At 45.8% G+C, this 24,351-nt stretch overlaps 1 protein-coding gene across 2 annotated transcripts in view; it reads right to left on the bottom strand.

The window, feature by feature from the left end:
* The window catches only part of LOC135545447 (cysteinyl leukotriene receptor 1-like), a 37,875-nt gene extending 13,777 nt beyond the window's left edge, over window positions 1-24,098 (bottom strand). The window contains exons 1-3 of one of the 2 annotated variants that reach the window (XM_064973068.1): window positions 23,806-24,098; window positions 3,139-3,220; window positions 1,245-1,327 (exon numbers count right to left, since the gene is read on the bottom strand). In XM_064973068.1, coding sequence (XP_064829140.1) covers window positions 1,245-1,325 — 81 coding nt within the window. In that variant the 5' untranslated portion in view covers window positions 1,326-1,327; window positions 3,139-3,220; window positions 23,806-24,098. The remainder of the gene's footprint in view (window positions 1-1,244; window positions 1,328-3,138; window positions 3,221-23,805) is intronic. The other variant, XM_064973067.1, reaches the window with a different exon arrangement.
* Window positions 24,099-24,351: the final 253 nt, after the last annotated feature.

The raw sequence follows: 24,351 nt of genomic DNA, 5'->3' as shown, positions 1-24,351 counted from the left end.
GCATAAGGCTTGTTTTTCTCTGGAGGACAGGAAGGAGCTGGTACGATGTACATTACCGGCACAAGGCTTGTTTTTCTTTTCAGGCCAGGAAGGAGCTGGTATGATGTACATTCATGTTGGTTTTAGATTTTAGTGATGTTATATACATGCAGGCCTCAGCACGACCCTGAGAGCACTTGATTCAGTATATCATGCAGCCCTCAGGTTAATTTCAAATCAGAAACGTCTAACACATCATTGTGATTTCTATAGCGCTGTTGGCTGGTCGTCATTGACCTTGCGTTGTCTTAAACACTGGTATACACTGATTTATAAGGCCATATTGGGTAAAATGCCATTTTATCAGGTCAGTAAATAAATATCTATTACGATCCCATTCTCATTTGCTTCTAACAGTACCAAAAATTAGAACAGGTCGTAGTAGAAATAGTTTTGGTTACTTAGCACCGTGGTCCTGGAATTCTCTCCTGAACATTTTAAAATGTGATGATCTAGTTTCGTTGGTGGAGTTTAAACACTTGATCGATGTATATATCATAGAAGATTGTATTTGTTTTTAGGCCAGCTGTTTTTAGTCAAGACTTTCATGTTTTTAAAGTAAAATGTTTTTGTTGTACTGTATGTGTGTTTATAGTTGTGTTTAATGTTGTGTTAGTGAATGTAAATAGTTTTGTCTGAAACGTTGTTCCCCCTGCTACTATTGGACCAGGTCTCTCTTGGAAAAGAGATGTTATCTCAATGAGAAAAACCTGTATAAATAAAGTTCAAATAAACCCTAATAAAACCTACGATCACATACCTTTTCCACTCCTTGGAGAGTTGAGTTGTAGCAGGGTGTTGCGTTCCCTCCGCCAAGAGGCGTACGTATCAGAGATGTCCAGTACCAGTTTATTACTGGCCACCCATTCCAAAACAGATCAACTCTTTGTTAAGGGTTTCAGTGAGGGTCATCCATTTTCAGATAAGAGGTCTGATTTTTCTCCATGTAATGACTATATGGTAGCTATGTCATTTTGCAGACACTTATGCAAAGCGATGCACAGTCAGCCTCATTCCAAATACTGTACAGTTCCATATATACATATGTATAGACCCATGGACCATGGTTACTCTGAACATGCTGCTTCTGTTAGATTGATTGGCTAGTGGTATCTCTCATTGCACAGCCATAGAATAGAAGCATATCAATGAGTGGGCATCTGGCCTATGCATGGGGGGGGGCAGATAGGGAGACAGATGGTTACCTGGTTACGGAATTCATCGATAGATGGACAGTTGGTGGCGTTGTACCTCAGAGTCACGTTGTCAAACTCCTCTAGATCCATATCTGTAACACAGACAGACAGCATAAAGAGAGAGGAAGACAGACAGTATGAGAAAACATGTTTCTACAGAGTTCAGGTAGGCCTCCGCACTATATGAAAGAAAGTTTGAGGGGTTTTCAACAATGACAGGAATCCCATACTAGGACATAACCAGGAAACACTTTCAGATTTCCAGTCATATTCAGTAGTTTTATGTTTGCTTTGACCAAACGGAGCCAGCTGCATACCACCCTGCATACCACTGCTGGCTTGCTTCTGAAGCAGGTTTGGTCCTGGTCAGTCCCTGAATGGGAGACCAGAATGGGAGACCAGATGCTGCTGGAAGTGGTGTTGGAAGGCCAGTAGGAAGCACTCTTTCCTCTGGTCTAAAAAAATATTCCAATGCCCTAAGGCAATGATTGGGGACACTGCCCTGTGTAGGGGGATGTTAAATGGGTGTTCAGACTCACTAAGGTCATTAAAGATCCCATCCCACCCCATCCCATCATTAGAGTAGAGGTAAGAGTAGAGTAGGGGTGTTAACCCTGGTGTCCTGGTTAAATTCCCAATCTGCCCCTCACACCATCACGGCCACCTAATAATCCCCAGTTTACATTTGGCTCATTCATCCCCCTCATCTCCCTGTAACTATTCCCCAGGTTGTTGCTGTAAATGAGAATGTGTTCTCAGTCAATTTACCTGGTAAAATAACATAAATGTGATATTTAAAAGCTCTGGTGATTTTGAAGTAGATACACAAGACCAAAAGTATGTGGAAACCTGCTAATCAATTATCTCATTCCAACATCATTAATATGGAGTTGGTCCCCACCTTTGCTGCTATAACAGCCCCCACTGTCCTGGGAAGGCTTTCCACTAGTTGTCGGAACGTTGCTGCAGGCTCTTGCTTCCATTCAGCGACAAGAGCATTAGTGAGGTCGGGCACTGATAAGGCCTGGTTCACAGACAGCCTTCCAATTCATCCAAAAGGTGTTTGATGGGGTTGAGGTCAGGGCTCTGTGCAGACCAGTCAAGTTCTTCCACACTGATCTCGACAAACTTTTTTTGTACGGACCTCGCTTCGTGCACAGGGGCATTGTCATGCTGAAACAGGAAAGGGCCTAATCCAAACTGTTGCCACAAAGTTGGAAGTGTAACAGTATAACTTTAAACCGTCCCCTCGCCCATACCCGGGCTCAAACCAGGGACCCTCTGCACACATCAACAACAGTCACCCACGAAGCATCGTTACCCATCGCTCCACAAAAGCCGCGGCCCTTGCAGAGCAAGGGGAACTACTACTTCAAGGTCTCAGAGCAAGTGACGTCACCGATTGAAACGCTATTTAGCGCGCACCACTGCTAACTAAGCTAGCCATTTCACATCCGTTACACTCACCCCCTTTTGACCTCCTCCTTTTCCGCAGCAACCAGTGATCCGGGTCAACAGCATCAATGTAACAGTATAACTTTAGACCGTCCCCTTGCCCATACCCGGGCGCGAACCAGTGACCCTCTGCACACATCAACAACAGACACCCACGAAGCATCGTTACCCATCGTCACCGATTGAAACGCCATTTAGCGCGCACCACCGCTAACTAAGCTAGCCGTTTCACATCCGTTACAGAAGCATAGAATTGTTTACAATGTAATTGTATGCTTTAGTGTTAATATTTCCCTTCACTGGAACTAAGGGGCCCAAACCATGAAAAACAGCCCCACCAAACTTTACAGTTGGCACTATGCATTGGGGCAGGTAGCGTTCTCCTGGCATCTGCAAAACACAGATTTGTCCATCAGACTGCCAGATGGTGAAGCGTTATTCATCATACCAGAGAATGTATTTCCACAGCTCCAGAGTCCAATGGCGTAAGCTTTACACCACTCCAGACGACGCTTGGCATTGTGTCAGTTCTGAGGAGAAGAGAACAGCTTTTGAGTCAGGACTGTTCTGTTCTGACAGTAACATCTATTGGGTCAGTACTGTTCTGTTCTGACAGTAACATCTATTGAGTCAGGTCTGTTCTGTTCTGACAGTAACATCTATTGGGTCAGTACTGTTCTGTTCTGACTGTAACATTATTGAGTGAGTACTGTTCTGTTCTGACAGTAACATTATTGAGTCAGGTCTGTTCTGTTCTGACCCACTGGTTCCAGGTCATCTACAAGTCCATGCTAGGTAAAGCTCCGCCTTATCTCAGTTCACTGGTCACGATGGCAACACCCACCCGTAGCACGCGCTCCAGCAGGTGTATCTCACTGATCATCCCTAAAGCCAACACCTCATTTGGCCGCCTTTCGTTACAGTTCTCTGCTGCCTGTGACTGGAACGAATTGCAAAAATCGCTGAAGTTGGAGACTTTTATCTCCCTCACCAACTTCAAACATCTGCTATCTGAACAGCTAACCGATCACTGCAGCTGTACATAGTCTATCGGTAAATAGCCCACCCAATTTTACCTACCTCTTCCCCATACTGTTTATATTTATTTACTTTTCTGCTCTTTTGCACACCAATATCTCTACCTGTACATGACCATCTGATCATTTATCACTCCAGAGTTAATCTGCTAAATTGTAATTATTCGCCTAACTCCTCATGCCTTTTGCACACATTGTATATAGACTCTCTTTTTTTCTACTGTGTTATTGACTTGTTTATTGTTTACTCCATGTTTAACTCTGTGTTGTCTGTTCACACTGCTATGCTTTATCTTGGCCAGGTCGCAGTTGCAAATGAGAACTTGTTCCCAACTAGCCTACCTGGTTAAATGAAAGTGGAGAAAAAAACAACAAAAAACAGTAACAGTTGTTGCGGCATGGAAATAGTAAAAAATAATAAGCTCCTTATGGAAAAATCAAGACACGTCTTGATGACTGCCATAGAAATGGGACAATCCTGTACAATTCTGGAACAGTAATGGTATTGGGGAACCCCAAACATTTTCATCTAGACTTTCACATAATCAAAGAGAGAGCTCAGCAGGATATGCTCTCTATTGAGAAAGATACACACATCCCGAGCATATCAGACCAGACCTCTTCATTATACAACCCCAAAGATGAGTCAACCTCCCAGCACAGAGCACTACTACCTCATTGAAATGAAGGATACATTCATCCAGCTGGAGGTAAGGCAGGTGGAGCTGGAACAGCAGGTGATTACACTCCAGTCAGCACCAAAACAATTCGTCCAGCTTAACACCATCCTTTCAACCAGACATGGAGAGCTGGAGCTGGAGAGAGACATGTCTGCACTCTGGACAGAGCACTAGAGGAGTAGGTGAAAGTGCTTGAGGAGAAGGTTAGAACAGTGACGTGTGACAGAATAACCCATTAGAGAGCTGGCCACCCCCGCAGAGAAGCCAGCAGAACAGCCCATTAGAGAGCTGGCCACCCCGCAGAGAAGCCAGCAGAACAGCCCATTAGAGAGCTGGCCACCCCCGCAGAGAAGCCAGCAGAACAGCCCATTCGAGAGCTGGCCACCCCCGCAAAGAAGCCAGCAGAACAACCCATTAGAGAGCTGGCCACCCCCGCAGAGAAGCCAGCAGAACAACCCATTAGAGAGCTGGCCACCCCCGCAGAGAAGCCAGCAGAACAACCCATTAGAGAGCTGGCCACCCCCGCAGAGAAGCCAGCAGAACAACCCATTAGAGAGCTGGCCACCCCTGCAGAGAAGCCAGCAGAACAGCCCATTAGAGAGCTCGCCAACCCCGCAGAGAAGCCAGCAGAACAGCCCATTCGAGAGCTGGCCACCCCCGCAGAGAAGCCAGCAGAACAACCCATTAGAGAGCTGGCCACCCCCGCAGAGAAGCCAGCAGAACAACCCATTAGAGAGCTGGCCACCCCCGCAGAGAAGCCAGCAGAACAACCCATTAGAGAGCTGGCCACCCCCGCAGAGAAGCCAGCAGAACAACCCATTAGAGAGCTGGCCACCCCCGCAGAGAAGCCAGCAGAACAACCCATTAGAGAGCTCGCCACCCCTGCAGAGAAGCCAGCAGAACAGCCCAATCCAAACCCTGACCATAGCCTCCACATCACAGCAGAACAGAAAAATGAAGAACCCCAAGCCCAGGGGATCCCACTCATCCCTAAGTAGCCCCATCAGCCACATAATAAAACACACAAATGACCCAGACGGAAACTGGGCTCTCAGGTAGTCCCATCCACCAAACTACCAAGTGTGAAACAGGGAAGGGACTCAGGGGGTATGCTAATTTGGTATAGAGCAGACCTAACTCACTCTATGAAATTAGTTAAAACAGGAACATTTTACATTTGGCTAGAAAATTAAAAGGCGATGATCTCAAAAGAGAAAAATGTCCTCCTCTGTACTACCTATATCCCCCCACTAGAATCCCCATACTTTAATGAAGACAGCTTCTCCATCCTGGAGGGGGGAAATCAATCATTTCCAGCCCCAGGGACATGCACTAGTCTGTGGCGATTGAAATGCCAGAACTGGACAAAAACCAGACACCCACAGCACACAGTGGAACAAACATCTACATGGAGGAAACATCATTCCCTCCCCCATATGTCCCCCTAGTCACAAAAATGGGTCACAACTCCTGCTTCTGAGACTCATACTATCCACCTCTTGCATATTAGAGTCCTGATAACAGGACAAAATACAAGTGTTAGGAACCTTAGGAAAATCCTCTGCTTTATAATTAACAGCAGACTCGTACATTTCCTCATGTAAATAATGTATTGAGCAAATGTCAAATTGGCTTTTTACCAAATTACCATATGACAGCCCACATATTCACCATGCACACCCTAACTGACAAACAAATAAAACAAAGGCAAATTTTTCTCATATTTTGTTGATTTTGAAAAATATTTTGAGTCTATTTGTCATAAGGGTCTGTAATACAAATTGATGGAAAGTGTTGTTGGGGGACAAACATACAACATAAAATGAATGTACACAAACAAGTGTGTGGTTATATTTTGCAAAAAACACAACAAAGCTGTCACCTACAGAGAGATGAACCTGGAGAAGAGGCCCCTAAGCAAGCTGGTCCTGGGGCTCTGTTCACAAACACAAACAGACCACACAGAGCCCTAGGACAGCAACACAATTAGACCCAACCAAATCATGAGAAAACAAAAAGACAATTACTTGACATATTGGATAGAATCAACAAAACAAACTGAGCAAACTAGAATGCTATTTGTTAAACACCTGACCTGACAGACATCCTGCTAGTAGCTATGTTAAACACCTGACAGATATCCTGCTAGTAGCTATGTTAAACACCTGACAGACATCCTGCTAGTAGCTATGTTAATTAAACACCTGACACCTCACTTTTCATTTTGTATCACCTCTGAGATTACAGTTTTTCACTAAACAGCTGGGAAATATAAGACATAGACAAACATCCTGCTCAGGTACAAGGAAGTGTGTCTGTGCGTGTGTGTGTGTGTGTTTGTCCAGGCCCCAGGTTAAATAGAGTGCCCATTCTCTTTATAGTAGATTAGTTTTTTCCAGGGTGCCATTTGGGACACACCTTAAGATGTGTGTAGGCAGGGGACATGTACAATAAATCTAGATAGATGTTGTCATTCATGATCATCTGTCCACTAAATAAACTATACAAGTAATTCAAACAATATAAACTACATTTAAACAATATAAACTATACACCTCCTGGTGGTTCAACTACATTGTTAGCTGTAGTCCAGTACACTGCTCCTCCTGGTAGTTTAACTACAATGTTAGCTGGAGGCCAGAACACTGATCCTCCTTGTAGTTTAACTACAATGTTAGCTGTATTCCAGAACACTGGTCTTCCTGGTACTTTAACTACAATGTTAGCTCTAGTCCAGAATACTGGTCCTCCTGGTAGTTTAAATACAATGTTAGCTCTAGTCCAGAATACTGGTCCTCCTGGTAGTTTAACTACAATGTTAGCTATAGTCCAGAACACTGGTCCTCCTGGTAGTTTAACTACAATGTTAGCTCTAGTCCAGAATACTGGTCCTCCTGGTAGTTTAACTACAATGTTAGCTATAGTCCAGAACACTGGTCCACCTGGTAGTTTAACGACAATGTTAGCTATAGTCCAGAACACTGGTCCTCCTGGTAGTTTAACTACAATGTTAGCTGTAGTCCAGAACACTGGTCCTCCTGGTAGTTTAACTACAATGTTAGCTGTAGGTCAGAACACTGGTCCTCCTGGTAGTTTAACTACAATTTTAGCTGTAGTCCAGCCCACTGGTCCTCCTGGTAGTTTAACTACAATGTTAGCTGTAGTACAGAACACTGGTCCTCCTGGTAGTTTAACTACAATGTTAGCTGTAGTCCAGAACACTGGTCCTCCTGGTAGTTTAACTACAATGTTAGCTGTAGTCCAGAATGCTGGTCTTCCTGGTAGTTTAACTACAATGTTAGCTGTAGTCCAGAACACTGGTCCTCCTGGTAGTTTAACTACAATGTTAGCTGTAGTTCAGAACACTGGTCCTCCTGGTAGTTTAACTACAATGTTAGCTATAGTCCAGAACACTGGTCATCGTGGTAGTTTAACTACAATGTTAGCTGTAGTCCAGAACACTGGTCCTCCTGGTAGTTTAACTACAATGTTAGCTGTCGTCCAGAACACTGTTCCTCCTGGTAGTTCAACTACAATTGATTGTTTGGCCCCATTTAATTTGTGCCCTGGTTCCCTGTAACGTTGCCCCAAGGGGTATAGCTCGACCTCTTGATGAAGACTATGTCTGAGGTCCATCAGTACCTTGTGGGCTTTTGTGAAGGCTCTTACAATACACATGACTTCCAGACATGTCTGCTTGTCCCCTAACATCTTACTAGAAAAGCTGAAACTTTTTCTTAACAAATAACAAAAAGGAAACCAGGCCCGTCGTGGACACCGACGTCTTGCTCCCAGACAAATTAAACAACTTCTTTGCAAGCTTTGAGGACAATACAGTGCCACCGACATGGCCCGCGACCAAAGACTGTGGGCTCTCCTTCTCCATGGCCGACGCGAGTAAAACAATTAAACGTGTTAACCCTCTGAAGGCTGCCAGGCCAGACGGCATCCCTAACCGCGTCCTCAGAGCATGCGCAGACCAGCTGGCTGGTGTGTTCACGGACATTTTCAATCAATCCCTATCCCGGTCTGTTGTCCCCACATGCTTCAAGATGGCCACCATTGTTCCTGTTCCCAGAAAGCAAACGTAACTGAACTAAATGACTGTCTTCTGTCATAATGAAGTGCTTTGAGAGACTAGTCAAGGATCATATCACCTCCACCCTACCTGATACCCTCCACCCACTCCAATTTGATTACCACCCCAATAGGTCCACAGACGATGCAATCGGCTGCACACTGCCCTATCCCATCTGGACAAGAGGAATACCTATGTAAGAATGCTGTTCATTGACTACAGCTCAGTATTTAAAACCATAGTACCCTCCAAACTCATCAAGCTTGAGTCCCTGGGTCTTGACCCCGCCATGTGCAACTGGGTCCTGGGCTTTTTTGACAGACCACTCCCAGGTGGTGAAGGTAGGAAACAACATCTCCACCCCACTGATCCTCAACACTGGGGCCCCACAAGGGTGCGTTCTCAGCCATCTCCTGTACTCCCTGTTCACCCATGACTGCGTGGCCATGCACGCCTCCAACTCAAATCATCAAGTTTGCAGATTACACTACAGTGATAGGCTTGATTACCAACAACGAGACAGGAGGAGGTGAGGGTCAGGAAAATAACCTCTATAACCCAATGTCAACAAAACAAAGGAGATGATCGTGGACTTCAGGAAACAGCAGAGGGTCCACTACCTCCTATACACATCGGCGGGACAGTAGTGGAGAAGGTGTAAAGTTTTAAGTTCCTTGGCATACACATCACGGACAAACTGAAATGGTCCACCCACACAGTCATCATGGTGAAGAAGGCGCAGCAGCAGTGTCCCAGAATTTGGCTTGTCACCTAAAACCCTCACAAACTTTTACAGATGCACAATCGAGAGCATCCTGCCTGTCAATATAAATAAATTATTCAGGAGACAGGCGCAGGAATGCGTAATAGGAGTATTTATTTGACCAAATTACAGAGTGCCGAGTAAAGGCACAGGGACAAAGACCAAACAAACGCCTTTTCATAACACAGGGTTGAGACCCAAACAAAAGAGCTAGGAGTACCTCGAATACATAACATAATCGCACAATGATTATCACACGGGACGAGACCTGTAATCATCTGCACAATCCACAATGGCACTAAAGCCAAAACACACAGCACAGGTACTCACAAGACCAACGGACATAGTAACAATAATCGACAGGACAATGGTAAACCAAGGACACACTTATACAATCACTCGGAATGTGCGTAATGAAAGTTCCAGAGAGATCATGACACTGTCGGCTGTAACACCGCCTGGGAAGGCAACTGCACCGCCCTCAACCGCAAGGCTCTCCGGAGGATAGTGTGGTCTGCACAACGCATTACCGGGGGGGGGCAAAATACCAGGACACCTACACCACTCGATGTCACAGGAAGGACAAAAAGATTTCAAAGCCACTGCCTGTTCACCCCGTTATCATCCAGAATGCACCTGCACCGCCCTCAACCGCAAGGCTCTCCGGAGGATAGTGTGGTCTGCACAACGCATTACCGGGGGGGGGCAAAATACCAGGACACCTACACCACTCGATGTCACAGGAAGGACAAAAAGATCATCAAGGACAAGCCACTGCCTGTTCACCCCGTTATCATCCAGAATGCAAGGTCAGTACAGGTGCATCAAAGTAGGGACCGAGAGACTGAAACACAGCTTCTATCTCAAGGCCATCAGACTGTTAAACAGTCATCACTAACACAGAGAGGCTAGATTTGATTTTAGATTGGAGATGTTTGATATGAGTCTGGAAGGAGAGTTTACAGTCTAGCCAGACACCTAGGTACTTATAGATGTCCACATATTCTAGGTCAGAACCATCCAGGGTGGTGATGCTAGTCGGGCATGCGGGTGCAGGCAGCGAATGGTTTAAAAGCATGCATTTGGTTTTACTATCGTTTAAGAGCAGTTGGAGAACATGGAAGGAATTGAAGCTCGTTTGAAGGTTAGATAGCACAGTGTCCAAGGAAGGGCCAGAAGTATACTGAATGGTGTCGTCTGCGTAGAGGTGGATCAGGGAATCGCCCGCAGCAAGAGCAACATCATTGATACAGTGCCTTGCAAAAGTATTCGGCCCCCTTGAACTTTGCGACCTTTTGCCACATTTCAGGCTTCAAACATAAAGATTTAAAACTGCATTTTTTTTGTGAAGAATCAACAACAAGTGGGACACAATCAGGAAGTGGAACGACATTTATTGGATATTTCAAACTTTTTTAACAGATCAAAAACTGAAAAATTGGGCGTGCAAAATTATTCAGCCCCTTTACTTTCAGTGCAGCAAACTCTCTCCAGAAGTTCAGTGAGGATCTCTGAATGATCCAATGTTGACCTAAATGACTAATGATGATAAATACAATCCACCTGTGTGTAATCAAGTCTCCGTATAAATGCACCTGCACTGTGATAGACTCAGAGGTCCGTTAAAAGCACAGAGAGCATCATGAAGAACAAGGAACACACCAGGCAGGTCCGAGATACTGTTGTGAAGAAGTTTAAAGCCGGATTTGGATACAAAAAGATTTTCCAAGCTTTAAACATCCCAAGGAGCACTGTGCAAGCGATAATATTGAAATGGAAGGAGTATCAGACCACTGCAAATCTACCAAGACCTGGCCGTCCCTCTAAACTTTCAGCTCTTACAAGGAGAAGACTGATCAGAGATGCAGCCAAGAGGCCCATGATCACTCTGGATGAACTGCAGAGATCTACAGCTGAGGTGGGAGACTCTGTCCATAGGACAACAATCAGTCTTATATTGCACAAATCTGGACTTTATGGAAGAGTGGCAAGAAGAAAGCCATTTCTTAAAGATATCCATAAAAAGTGTTGTTTAAAGTTTGCCACAAGCCACCTGGGAGACACACCTAACATGTGGAAGAAGGTGCTCTGGTCAGATGAAACCAAAATTGAACTTTTTGGCAACAATGCAAAACGTTATGTTTGGCGTAAAAGCAACACAGCTCATCATCCTGAACACACCATACCCACTGTCAAACATGGTGGTGGCAGCATCATGATTTGGGCCTGCTTTTCTTCAGCAGGGACAGGGAAGATGGTTAAAATTGATGGGAGGATGGATGGAGCCAAATACAGGACCATTCTGGAAGAAAACCTGATGGAGTCTGCAAAAGACCTGAGACTGGGACGGAGATTTGTCTTCCAACAAGACAATGATCCAAAACATAAAGCAAAATCTACAATGGAATGGTTAAAAAATAAACATATCCAGGTGTTAGAATGGCCAAGTCAAAGTCCAGACCTGAATCCAATCGAGAATCTGTGGAAAGAACTGAAAACTGCTGTTCACAAATGCTCTCCATCCAACCTCACTGAGCTCGAGCTGTTTTGCAAGGAGGAATGGGAAAAAATTTCAGTCTCTCGATGTGCAAAACTGATAGAGACATACCCCAAGCTACTTACAGCTGTAATCGCAGCAAAAGGTGGCGCTACAAAGTATTAACTTAAGGGGGCTGAATAATTTTGCACGCCCAATTTTTCAGTTTTTGATTTGTTAAAAAAGTTTGAAATATCCAATAAATATCGTTCCACTTCATGATTGTGTCCCACTTGTTGTTGATTCTTCACAAAAAAATACAGTTTTATATCTTTATGTTTGAAGCCTGAAATGTGGCAAAAGGTCGCAAAGTTCAAGGGGGCCGAATACTTTCACAAGGCACTGTATATACAGAGAAAAGAGTCGGCCCGAGAATTGAACCCTGTGGCACCCCCATAGAGGCTGCCAGAGGACCAGAAAACATGCCCTTCGATTTGACACACTGAACTCTGTCTGCAAAGTAGTTGGTGAACCAGGCAAGGCAGTCATCCGAAAAACCGAGGCTACTGAGTCTGCCGATAAGAATATGGTGATTGACAGAGTCGAAAGTCTTGGCCAGGTTGATGAAGACGGCTGCACAGTACTGTCTTTTATCGATGGCGGTTATGATATCGTTTAGTACCTTGAGCGTGGCTGAGGAGCACCCGTGACCGGCTCGGAAACCAGATTGCACAGCAGAGAAGGTACGGTGGGATTCGAGACATCAGTGATCTGTTTGTTGACTTGGCTTTCGAAGACTTTAGATAGGCAGGGCAGGATGGATATAGGTTTGTAAAATTTCGGGTCCAGGGTGTCTCCCCCTTTGAAGAGGGGGATGACTGCGGCAGCTTTCCAAGCCTTGGTGATCTCAGACGATATGAAAGAGAGGTTGAACAGGCTGGTAATAGGGGTTGCGACAATGGCGGCGGATAGTTTCAGAAATAGAGGGTCCAGATTGTCAAGCCCAGCTGATTTGTACGGGTCCAGGTTTTGCAGCTCTTTCAGAACATCTGCTATCTGGATTTGGGTAAAGGAGAAGCTGCAGAGGCTTGGGCGAGTTGCTGCGGAGGGGGTGGAGCTGTTGGCCGAGGTTGGAGTAGCCAGGAGGAAGGCATGGCCAGACGTTGAGAAGTGCTTGTTGAAGTTTTTGATAATCATGGATTTAACGGTGGTGACCGTGTTATCTAGCCTCAGTGCAGTGGGCAGCTGGGAGGAGGTGCTCTTGTTCTCCATGGACTTTACAGTGTCCCAGAACTTTTTGGAGTTAGAGCTACAGGATGCAAATTTCTGCTTAAAGAAGCTGGCCTTCGCTTTCCTGACTGACTGCGTGTATTCGTTCCTGACTTCCCTGGACAGTTGCATATCGCGGTGACTATTCGATGCTATTGCAGTCCGCCACAGGATGTTTTTGTGCTGGTCGAGAGCAGTCAGGTCTGGAGTGAACCAAGGGCTATATCTGTTCTTCGTTCTGCATTTTTTGAATGGAGCATGCTTATCTAAGATGGTAAGGAAGTTACTTTTAAAGAATTACCAGGCATCCTCAACTGACGGGATGAGGTCAATATCCTTCCAGGATACCCGGGCCAGGTCGATTAGAAAGGCCTGCTCGCAGAAGTGTTTTAGGGAGCGTTTGACAGTGATGATGGGTGGTCGTTTGACTGCGGCTCCGTAGCGGATACAGGCAATGAGGCAGTGATCGCTGAGATCCTGGTTGAAGACAGCGGAGGTGTATTTGGAGGGCCAGTTGGTCAGTATAACGTCTATGAGGGTGCCCTTGTTTACAGAGTTAGGGTTGTACCTGGTGGGTTCCTTGATGATTTGTGTGAGATTGAGGGCATCCAGCTTAGATTGTAGGACTGTCGGGGTGTTAAGCATATCTCAGTTTAGGTCACCTAACAGAACAAACTCTGAAGCTAGACTGGGGAGAGAGAGAGAGAGATACAGAGGGAGAGAGCGAGAGAGAGAGGGAGAGAGAGAGAGACGTGATTTACTAGTCCAGTGAGGCCAGATGGTATCGTGTGAAGGGCCACTTTTATTATTATTTTATTTATTTTCACCTTTATTTAACCAGGTAGGCCAGTTGAGAACACCTTTATTTAACCAGGTAAGGTTCAATCTTCCGGCGCCGACAGAGATGGCCGCCTCGCTTCGCGTTCCTAGGAAACTATGCTGTTTTTTTGTTTTTTTACATGTTATTTCTTACATTAGTACCCCAGGTCATCTTAGGTTTCATTACATACAGCCGAGAAGAACTACTGTATATAAGATCAGCGTCAACTCACCATCAGTACGACCAAGAATATGTTTTTCGCGACGCGGATCCTGTGTTCTGCCTTACAAACAGGACAACGGAATGGATCGCATGCAGCGACCCAAAAAAACGACTCCGAAAAAGAGGGAAACGGAGCGGTCTTCTGGTCAGACTACGGAGACGGGCACATCGTGCCCCACTTCCTAGCATTCTTCTTGCCAATGTCCAGTCTCTTGACAAGAAGGTTGATGAAATCCGAGCAAGGGTAGCATTCCAGAGGGACATCAGAGACTGTAACGTTCTGTGCTTCACGGAAACATGGCTCACTGGAGAGACGCTATCCGATGCGGTGCAGCCAACGGGTTTCTCCACGCATCGCGCCGACAGAAACAAACACCTTTCTGGTAAGAAGAGGGGTGGGGGTGTATGCCTTATGGCTAACGAGGCATGGTGCGATGAAAGAAACATACAGGAACTCAAATCTTTCTGTTCACCTGATTTCGAATTCCTCACAATCAAATGTAGACCGCATTACCTACCAAGAAAATTCTCTTCGATTATAATCACAGCCGTATATATCCCCCCCCCCCCAAGCAGACACATCGATGGCTCTGAACGAACTTTATTTAACTCTTTGCAAACTGGAAACCATTTATCCGGAGGCTGCATTCATTGTTGTTGGGGATTTTAACAAGGCTAATCTGAAAACAAGACTCCCTAAATTTTATCAGCATATCGATTGCGCAACCAGGGGCGGAAAAACCTTGGATCACTGTTACTCTAACTTCCGCGACGCATATAAGGGCCTGCCCCGCCCCCCTTTCGGAAAAGCTGACCACGACTCCATTTTGCTGATACCTGCCTACAGACAAAAGCTAAAAAAAGAAGCTCCCACGCTGAGGTCTGTCCAACGCTGGTCCGACCAAGCTGACTCCACACTCCAAGTCTGCTTCCATCACGTGGACTGGGACATGTTTCGTATTGCGTCAAATAACAACATTGACGAATACGCTGATTCGGTGTGCGAGTTCATTAGAACGTGCGTTGAAGATGTCGTTCCCATAGCAACGATTAAAACATTCCCTAACCAGAAACCTTGGATTGATGGCAGCATTCGTGTGAAGCTGAAAGCGCGAACCACTGCTTTCAATCAGGGCAAGGTGTCTGGTAACATGACTGAATACAAACAATGCAGCTATTCCCTCCGTAAGGCTATCAAACAAGCTAAGCGTCAGTACAGAGACAAAGTAGAATCCCAATTCAACGGCTCAGACACAAGAGGCATGTGGCAGGGTCTACAGTCAATCACGGACTACAGGAAGAAATCCAGCCCAGTCACGGACCAGGATGTCTTGCTCCCAGGCAGACTAAATAACTTTTTGCCCGCTTTGAGGACAATACAGTGCCACTGACACTGCCTGCAACGGAAAAATGCGGTCTCTCCTTCACTGCAGCCGAGGTGAGTAAAACATTTAAACGTGTTAACCCTCGCAAGGCTGCAGGCCCAGACGTCATCCCCAGCCGCGCCCTCAGAGCATGCGCAGACCAGCTGGCTGGTGTGTTTACGGACATATTCAATCAATCCCTATACCAGTCTGTTGTTCCCACATGCTTCAAGAGGGCCACCATCGTTCCAGTTCCCAAGAAAGCTAAGGTAACTGAGCTAAACGACTACCGCCCCGTAGCACTCACTTCCGTCATCATGAAGTGCTTTGAGAGACTAGTCAAGGACCATATCACCTCCACCCTACCTGACACCCTAGACCCACTCCAATTTGCTTACTGCTCAAATAGGTCAACAGGCGATGCAATCTCAACCACACTGCACACTGCCCTAACCCATCTGGACAAGAGGAATACCTATGTGAGAATGCTGTTCATCGACTACAGCTCAGCATTCAACACCATAGTACCCTCCAAGCTCGTCATCAAGCTCGAGACCCTGGGTCTCGACCCCGCCCTGTGCAACTGGGTACTGGACTTCCTGACGGGCCGCCCCCAGGTGGTGAGGGTAGGTAACAACATCTCCTCCCCGCTGATCCTCAACACTAGGGCCCCACAAGGGTGCGTTCTGAGCCCTCTCCTGTACTCCCTGTTCACCCACGACTGCGTGGCCACGCACGCCTCCAACTCAATCATCAAGTTTGCGGACGACACAACAGTGGTAGGCTTGATTACCAACAACGACGAGACGGCCTACAGGGAGGAGGTGAGGGCCCTCGGAGTGTGGTGTCAGGAAAATAACCTCACACTCAACGTCAACAAAACTAAGGAGATGATTGTGGACTTCAGGAAACAGCAGAGGGAACACCCCCCTATCCACATCGATGGAACAGTAGTGGAGAGAGTAGCAAGTTTTAAGTTCCTCGGCATACACATCACAGACAAACTGAATTGGTCCACTCACACAGACAGTATCGTGAAGAAGGCGCAGCAGCGCCTCTTCAACCTCAGGAGGCTGAAGAAATTCGGCTTGTCACCAAAAGCACTCACAAACTTCTACAGATGCACAATCGAGAGCATCCTGGCGGGCTGTATCACCGCCTGGTACGGCAACTGCTCCGCCCTCAACCGTAAGGCTCCCCAGAGGGTAGTGAGGTCTGCACAACGCATCATCGGGGGCAAACTACCTGCCCTCCAGGACACCTACACCACCCGATGTTACAGGAAGGCCATAAAGATCATCAAGGACATCTACCACCCGAGCCACTGCCTGTTCACCCCGCTATCATCCAGAAGGCGAGGTCAGTACAGGTGCATCAAAGCTGGGACCGAGAGACTGAAAAACAGCTTCTATCTCAAGGCCATCAGACTGTTAAACAGCCACCACTAACATTGAGTGGCTGCTGCCTACACACTGACACTGACTCAACTCCAGCCACTTTAATAATGGGAATTGATGGGAAATGTTGTAAATATATCACTAGCCACTTTAAACAATGCTACTTTATATAATGTTACTTACCCTACATTATTCATCTCATATGCATACGTATATACTGTACTCTATATCATCGACTGCATCCTTATGTAATACATGTATCACTAGCCACTTTAACTATGCCACTTTGTTTACATACTCATCTCACATGTATATACTGTACTCGATACCATCTACTGTATCTTGCCTATGCTGCTCTGTACCATCACTCATTCATATATCCTTATGTACATATTCTTTATCCCCTTACACGGTGTATAAAACAGTAGATTAGGAATTGTTAGTTAGATTACTTGTTGGTTATTACTGCATTGTCGGAACTAGAAGCACAAGCATTTCGCTACACTCGCATTAACATCTGCTAACCATGTGTATGTGACAAATAACATTTGATTTGATTTGATTTGATTTAGGTAGGCCAGTTGAGAACACCTTTATTTAACCAGGTAGGCCAGTTGAGAACACCTTTATTTAACCAGGTAGGCCAGTTGAGAACACCTTTATTTAACCAGGTAGGCAAGTTGCGAACACCTTTATTTAACCAGGTAGGCCAGTTGAGAACACCTTTATTTAACCAGGTAGGCCAGTTGAGAACACCTTTATTTAACCAGGTAGGCAAGTTGAGAACACCTTTATTTAACCAGGTAGGCCAGTTGAGAACACCTTTATTTAACCAGGTAGGCCAGTTGAAAACACCTTTATTTAACCAGGTAGGCCAGTTGAGAACACCTTTATTTAACCAGGTAGGCCAGTTGAGAACACCTTTATTTAACCAGGTAGGCCAGTTGAAAACACCTTTATTTAACCAGGTAGGCCAGTTGAGAACACCTTTATTTAACCAGGTAGGCCAGTTGAGAACACCTTTATTTAACCAGGTAGGCTAGTTGAGAACACCTTTATTTAACCAGGTAGGCCAGTTGAGAACACCTTTATTTAACCAGGTAGGCCAGTTGAGAACACCTTTATTTAACCAGGTGGCCAGTTGAGAACACCTTTATTTAACCAGGTAGGCCAGTTGAGAACACCTTTATTTAACCAGGTGGCCAGTTGAGAACACCTTTATTTAACCAGGTAGGCTAGTTGAGAACACCTTTATTTAACCAGGTAGGCCAGTTGAGAACACCTTTATTTAACCAGGTAGGCCAGTTGAGAACACCTTTATTTAACCAGGTAGGCCAGTTGAGAACACCTTTATTTAACCAGGTAGGCCAGTTGAGAACACCTTTATTTAACCAGGTAGGCCAGTTGAGAACACCTATATTTAACCAGGTAGGCCAGTTGAGAACAGGTTCTCATTTGCAACTGCGACCTGGCCAAGATAAAGCAAAGCAGTGCGACAAAAACAACAACACAGAGTTACACATTGGATGAACAAATGTACAATCAATAACACAATAGAAAAATCTATGTACAGCAAAGGCAGTAAGATTAAGATTTATGACACTTTCTCTTGGTTTGACAATGTACTATGGTGTTAAAAAGATAGTTGCTGGATCGAATCCCCCAGAGCTGACAAGGAAAAAATCTGTCGTTCTGCCCCTGAACAAGTTGATTGTGGACTTCAGGAAACAGCAGAGGGAACACCCCCCTATCCACATCGATGGAACAGTAGTGGAGAGGGTTGTAAGTTAAGTTCCTCGGCATACACATCACAGACAAACTGAATTGGTCCACCCACACAGACAGCAACATGAAGAAGGGGTGGCAGAGTAGCCTAGTGGTTAGAGCATTGGACTAGTAAACAAAAGGTTGCAAGTTCAAATCCCCGAGCTAACAAGGTACAAAATCTGTCGTTCTGCCCCTGGACAGACAGTTAACCCACTGTTCCTAGGCCGTCTTTGAAAATAAGATTTTGTTCTTAACTGACTTGCCTAGTAAAATAAAGGATAAAAAAAGCTGGGACTGAGACTCCAGCCACTTTAATAATGGGAAATTATGTAAAATATATCACTAGCCACTTTAAACAATGCTACCTAATATAATGTTTACATACCCTACATTATTCATCTCATATGTATACGTATATACTGTACTCTATATCATCTACTGCATCTTTATGTAATACATGTATCACTAGCCACTTTACCTATGCCACTTTGTTTACATACTCATCTCATATGCATATACTGTACTCGATACCATCTACTGTATCTTGCCTATGCTGCTCTGTACCATCACTCATTCATATATCTTTATGTACATATTCTTTATCCCCTTACACTTGTGTGTTTAAGACAGTAGTTTTGGAATTGATAGTTAGATTACTTTTTGGTTATTACTGCATTGTCGGAACTAGAAGCACAAGCATTTCGCTACACTCGCATTAACATCTGCTAACCATGTGTATGTGACAAATAAAATTTGATTACTGGCCCAACGCTCTAACCACCAGGCTACCTGCCGCCCCAAAAAGATTAAATGAACACCTGTAGTGTTATAGTAAATCATTTTGTGGTGTTGTTCTGCACTCTCGTTATGAATTTGTCTCCCTCTGCCATATGGATGCATTGTAGTCAATCACCACCTTCCGGAGACACCTGAAACCCCACCTCTTCAAGGAATACCTAGGATAGGATAAGTAATCCTTCTCACCCCCCCCCTTAATGATTTAGATGCATTATTGTAAAGTGGCTGTTCCACTGGATGTCAGAAGGTGAATTCACCAATTTGTAAGTCGCTCTGGATAAGAGCGTCTGCTAAATGACTTAAATGTAATGTAAATGTTGTATGATAAATCTGACCCCAGACTGGATGCATTGTATGATACACCTGACCCCAGACTGACCCCAGACTGGATGCATTGTATGATACACCTGACCCCAGACTGACCCCAGACTGGATGCATTGTATGATACACCTGACCCCAGACTGACCCCAGACTGGATGCATTGTATGATACACCTGACCCCAGACTGACCCCAGACTGGATGCATTGTATGATACACCTGACCCCAGACTGACCCCAGACTGGATGCATTGTATGATAAACCGAGAGCAACTGGCGGAAATAGAGCTGAGCACAGAACTCAGATCTACTGCAGCAGGTAACTGATTGTAAACTACATCAACCCACATTCAGCGTGCTCACACCTGCTGGCAAAACTATGTGGAGATATGGGATCAGAGCAGTGGCAATTTTAGCATGTATATCTTAGTGCGCCCACCCCCCAAAAAAATTGGGATGCATGCCAGCAAAGCCCACAAACTGTTAGGGCCAACATAAAGTCCCAACAGCAGAGTCCCAACACCTTCCCACTGTTATACCTGGCTTTCAGTGGATCCTTGTCTGGCAGCCAAACACTTCATTCAGCCTCATTTACTGCCTTTAAAAAAATAGCTGATATGGCTGACTTGCTTTAACAAATGTGGTTTCTACGGACAATTGAGATGCACAAACTATGGCATAAGGCTACGACAAGCGGATAAGAGGCAATCTGAAATTTCGATTAAGACATTAATGAGCAAGCGAGAACGGACGTAGTCAAAATAACTATTTGTTCAGCACTTTTGAAATGTATAGCGACAGAATTCAGAACATGGGCCATTCTTACAGTGTTCTCCCTGTACACCAAGTCAGAACCGTAGGATCAATAAAGGGGGCATATAAGCAGAAAATGAAAGCTCTTACAATATTCAATGATTATATTTCTCTAAAACAGGTTATAGGCTATATGTGCACCACCAAGTTAGAACAGTATGCGAAATTAAGAGGGGTAAATAGATTAAATTATTATGGTGAGGCACATTGAACGCTGTTAAATTTGACACGTCAAATAACACAATTCTATTATAGAATGTTGTGTGTGCTGAATTTGCACATGCAAGCAAAGCGCCACCACTACTATCAGAAGCACTGTCAAAGCTGTACAAAATAAGTTGGCAAGCAATCAAACACCGGCCACGAACGATGTGTTTATAATACTGTGTTGGTGAAAATAGACCAAATTGTTAGGGTGAGGCTTATGAGCTACTAACAGCTTTGTCACGATCGTCATATGGAGTGGACCAAATTGCAGCGTGGTTAGAATACATTCCTCTTTATTGTAGGGTGGGCCTCTTTCACGGCGGCGGATCGGGTGCTGGACGTGGACCCCACTCCACCATAGTCTGAGTCGGCTTTTGTGGCCTCCTAGGAACGGCGACCCTCGCCGCCAACCTAGGACTGGCAACCCTACTAAAGGGCCCCACTGGACTGAGGGGCAGCTCCGGACTGAGGGGCAGCTCCGGACTGAGGGGCAGCTCCGGACTGAAGGGTAGCTCAGGACTGAGGGGTAGCTCAGGACTGAGGGGTAGCTCCTGGCTGGCTGACGGCTCTGGCAGCTCCTGGCTGGCTGACGGCTCTGGCAGCTCCTGGCTGGCTGACGGCCCTGGCAGCTCCTGGCTGGCTGATGGCCCTGGCAGCTCTTGGCTGGCTGACGGCGCTGGCAGGTCCTGGCTGGCTGACGGCGCTGGCAGGTCCTGGCTGGCTGACGGCGCTGGCAGGTCCTGGCTGGCTGACGGCGCTGGCAGGTCCTGGCTGGCTGACGGCTCTGGCAGGTCCTGGCTGACTGACGGCTCTGGCAGCTCCTGGCTGACTGACGTGTCAGGACAGACTAGCGGCTCTGGCGGCTCAGGACAGAAGGTGACACTGGCGGCTCAGGACAAACGGGAGACTCTGGTGGCTCAGGACAGACGGGAGACTCTGGCGGCTCAGGACAGACGAGGTGCACTGTAGGCCTGGTGCGTGGTGCCAGCACTGGTGGTACTGGGCCGAGGACACGCACCCCAGGGTGAGTGCAGGGAGGAAGAACAGGGAGAACTGGGCTCTGGCGACGCACAGGAAGGGGGGCTGCCACTGGAGGGCTGGTGCGTGGAGATGGCACCGGATAGACTGGACCGAGAAGGCGCACTGGAGATCTGGAGCACCAAGCCTGCCCAACCTTACCTGGTTGAATGCTCCCCGTAGCCAGGCCAGTGCGGCGAGGTGGTATAGCCCGCACTGGGCTGTGCAGGCAAACCGGGGACACCATGCGTAAGGCTGGCGCCATGTATGCCGGTTCGAGGAGACGCACTGGAGACCAGATGCGTAGAGCCGGCTTCATGGCACCTGGCTCGATGCCCACTCTACCCCGGCCAATACGAGGAGCTGGAATGTACCGCACCGGGCTATGCACACGCACCGGGGACACCGTGCACTCCACCACGTAACACGGTGCCTGCCCGGTACAACACCCTCTCTCTCCATGGTAAGCACGGGAGCTGGCGCAGGTCTCCTACCTGACTTCTCCACACTCAGCGTGTGCCCTCCCCCAATACATTTTTGGGGCTGCCACTCGGGCTCATACCGGCACCTCTCTGCTTTCGCTGCCTCCAGCTCTGCTTTGGGACGGCGATATTCCCCTGGCTGTGCCCAGAGTCCTTTGCTGTCCAGAATCTCCTCCCAAGTCCAGAAGTCCTTTGATTGCTGCTGCTGCCCGTTACCACGCTGTTTGGTCCTTGGTTGGTGGGTTATTCTATTACGATCATCGTATGGAGTGGACCAAAGCGCAGCGTGGTGAGAATACATTCCGCTTTATTGTAGGAAGAACATGAAGAACACTTAAACAAAAACAACAAAATGATAAGACGAGCGTGACCACTATATAAACAATGTGCTAACGTGCAACATAACATAGACAATAACCCACAAAATACCCAAAGAGGATGGCTGCCTAAATATGGTTCCCAATCAGAGACAACGATAAACCATTGTCTCTAATTAAGAACCAATCTAGGCAACCATAGACCTACATAAACACCTAGATGGAAACAACCCAATAAATCGAAGAAAAAAAAACTAGACAGTACAAACACCCTAGATGAGACAAAAACACACATATCACCCATGTCACACCCTGACCTAACCAAAATAATGAAGAAAACAAAGAATACTAACGTCAGGGCGTGACAAGCTTACTACACAACATACACTTTGTATTACTTTCTTAGCTACAGTATACATATCTCCCTGGCATATTACATAATTTATGCAGCATCATAAAATACATTTTTGGTGCGGCAGTCACTTGTGTGAACATTTTGTCATGAAACTTTGTCATCATGCCGTCCCAAATTGAGAGCTTAGAGAAACTCCGTAGTCCATAACAGTTCAGCATTATATACAGAGGGTAAAAGGATGTTCAACATTGTTCAACATATGACATTAAAATGATAGGTTTCTACACTGCTGTAAAACCACCAATCAGATATCATCATCTGAAATCATCTCAGTTCTGCAACTCAGCAGTCTGTCTGTCTGACTATCTCTATATATGTCTGTCTGTCCTAGGTCAGACTCACACACCTTCTGTTTCTAATCTCACACAAGCAGCTCAGCCAAACACCTGGGCTGGCAGGTAGCCTAGTGGTTAGAGTGTTGGGCCAGTAACTGAAAGGTTGCTGGATTGAATCCTGAGCTGACCAGGTAAAACAATCTGTCGTTCTGCACCTGAACAAGGCAGTCCCCTGTAGGCTGTCATTGTAAATAAAAATGTGTTCTTAACTGACTTAGCCTAGTTAAATTTAAAAAATCCAAACCTATTGATTTATTAACACAGTGTGAACCAGTAAGCATTGCTCCCTAGGTGTTGACATATTTATGGCCTTAGACATGTAATGTCTGCTCAGACACTTTACCTAATAAGAAGTTGTTCCAGTTTAAACAGTGACTGAGGGATGACATTATCAAACAGTAGATTAAGGGTTTAAAGTCAGCAGACCACAAGGGAGCCCCGTTCAAGAAGGGCAGCTCAATCAATGGTAAATATGAAGTAACTAATTGAATACCATTCAGTATCCAGAGGTTTGCTCATATATACAGAGAGTTTCTTACCGTAACCTGCAGACTGTTGCCTGACAGATGATAGAACCTGCTGCTCTGCTTCAGCCTCAGAGTACTGTTGCTTTGGGACACACTGATACAATCACACAACTTCTGCTGCACCTCCTAGGTCTCTCTCTCTTCCACTTCCTCTCTCAGACGCTTTCTCTCAATAACACTTTCTATCTCTTACTCTCTCTTTACCTTTCTCCCTCTCTATCGCTCTCTTAATATTTATTTATCTTAATCTCCCTCTTTTTCTTACTCTCTCCCTCTCTTACACATACCTTCTCTCTCTCTCTCTCTCTCCCCTCCCTCTCTGAGTTTGTAGCTTCAACCCCTGCATCACACACACACACACACACCACACACACACACACACACCAACTGATTAATGGACTGCTGAATGTATATGTCTTTCCCTTGCTTTGTTTGCTCTTTTCCATATTATGTCTATCTCTGATAAGCTACCCAGGAAAGGGCTGAAAATAGCCCATATTAATATATGTAGCCTTTGAAATAAGGTTCATGAAATCAATAACTTGCTGATTTAAGATA

The sequence above is a fragment of the Oncorhynchus masou genome, chromosome 9 (genome assembly GCF_036934945.1).
Source record: "Oncorhynchus masou masou isolate Uvic2021 chromosome 9, UVic_Omas_1.1, whole genome shotgun sequence".
In the NCBI taxonomy this organism is placed as follows: domain Eukaryota; kingdom Metazoa; phylum Chordata; class Actinopteri; order Salmoniformes; family Salmonidae; genus Oncorhynchus; species Oncorhynchus masou.
The sequence above is the reverse complement of the archived record's forward strand: the minus strand, read 5'-3'. Positions and strand labels throughout refer to the sequence as shown.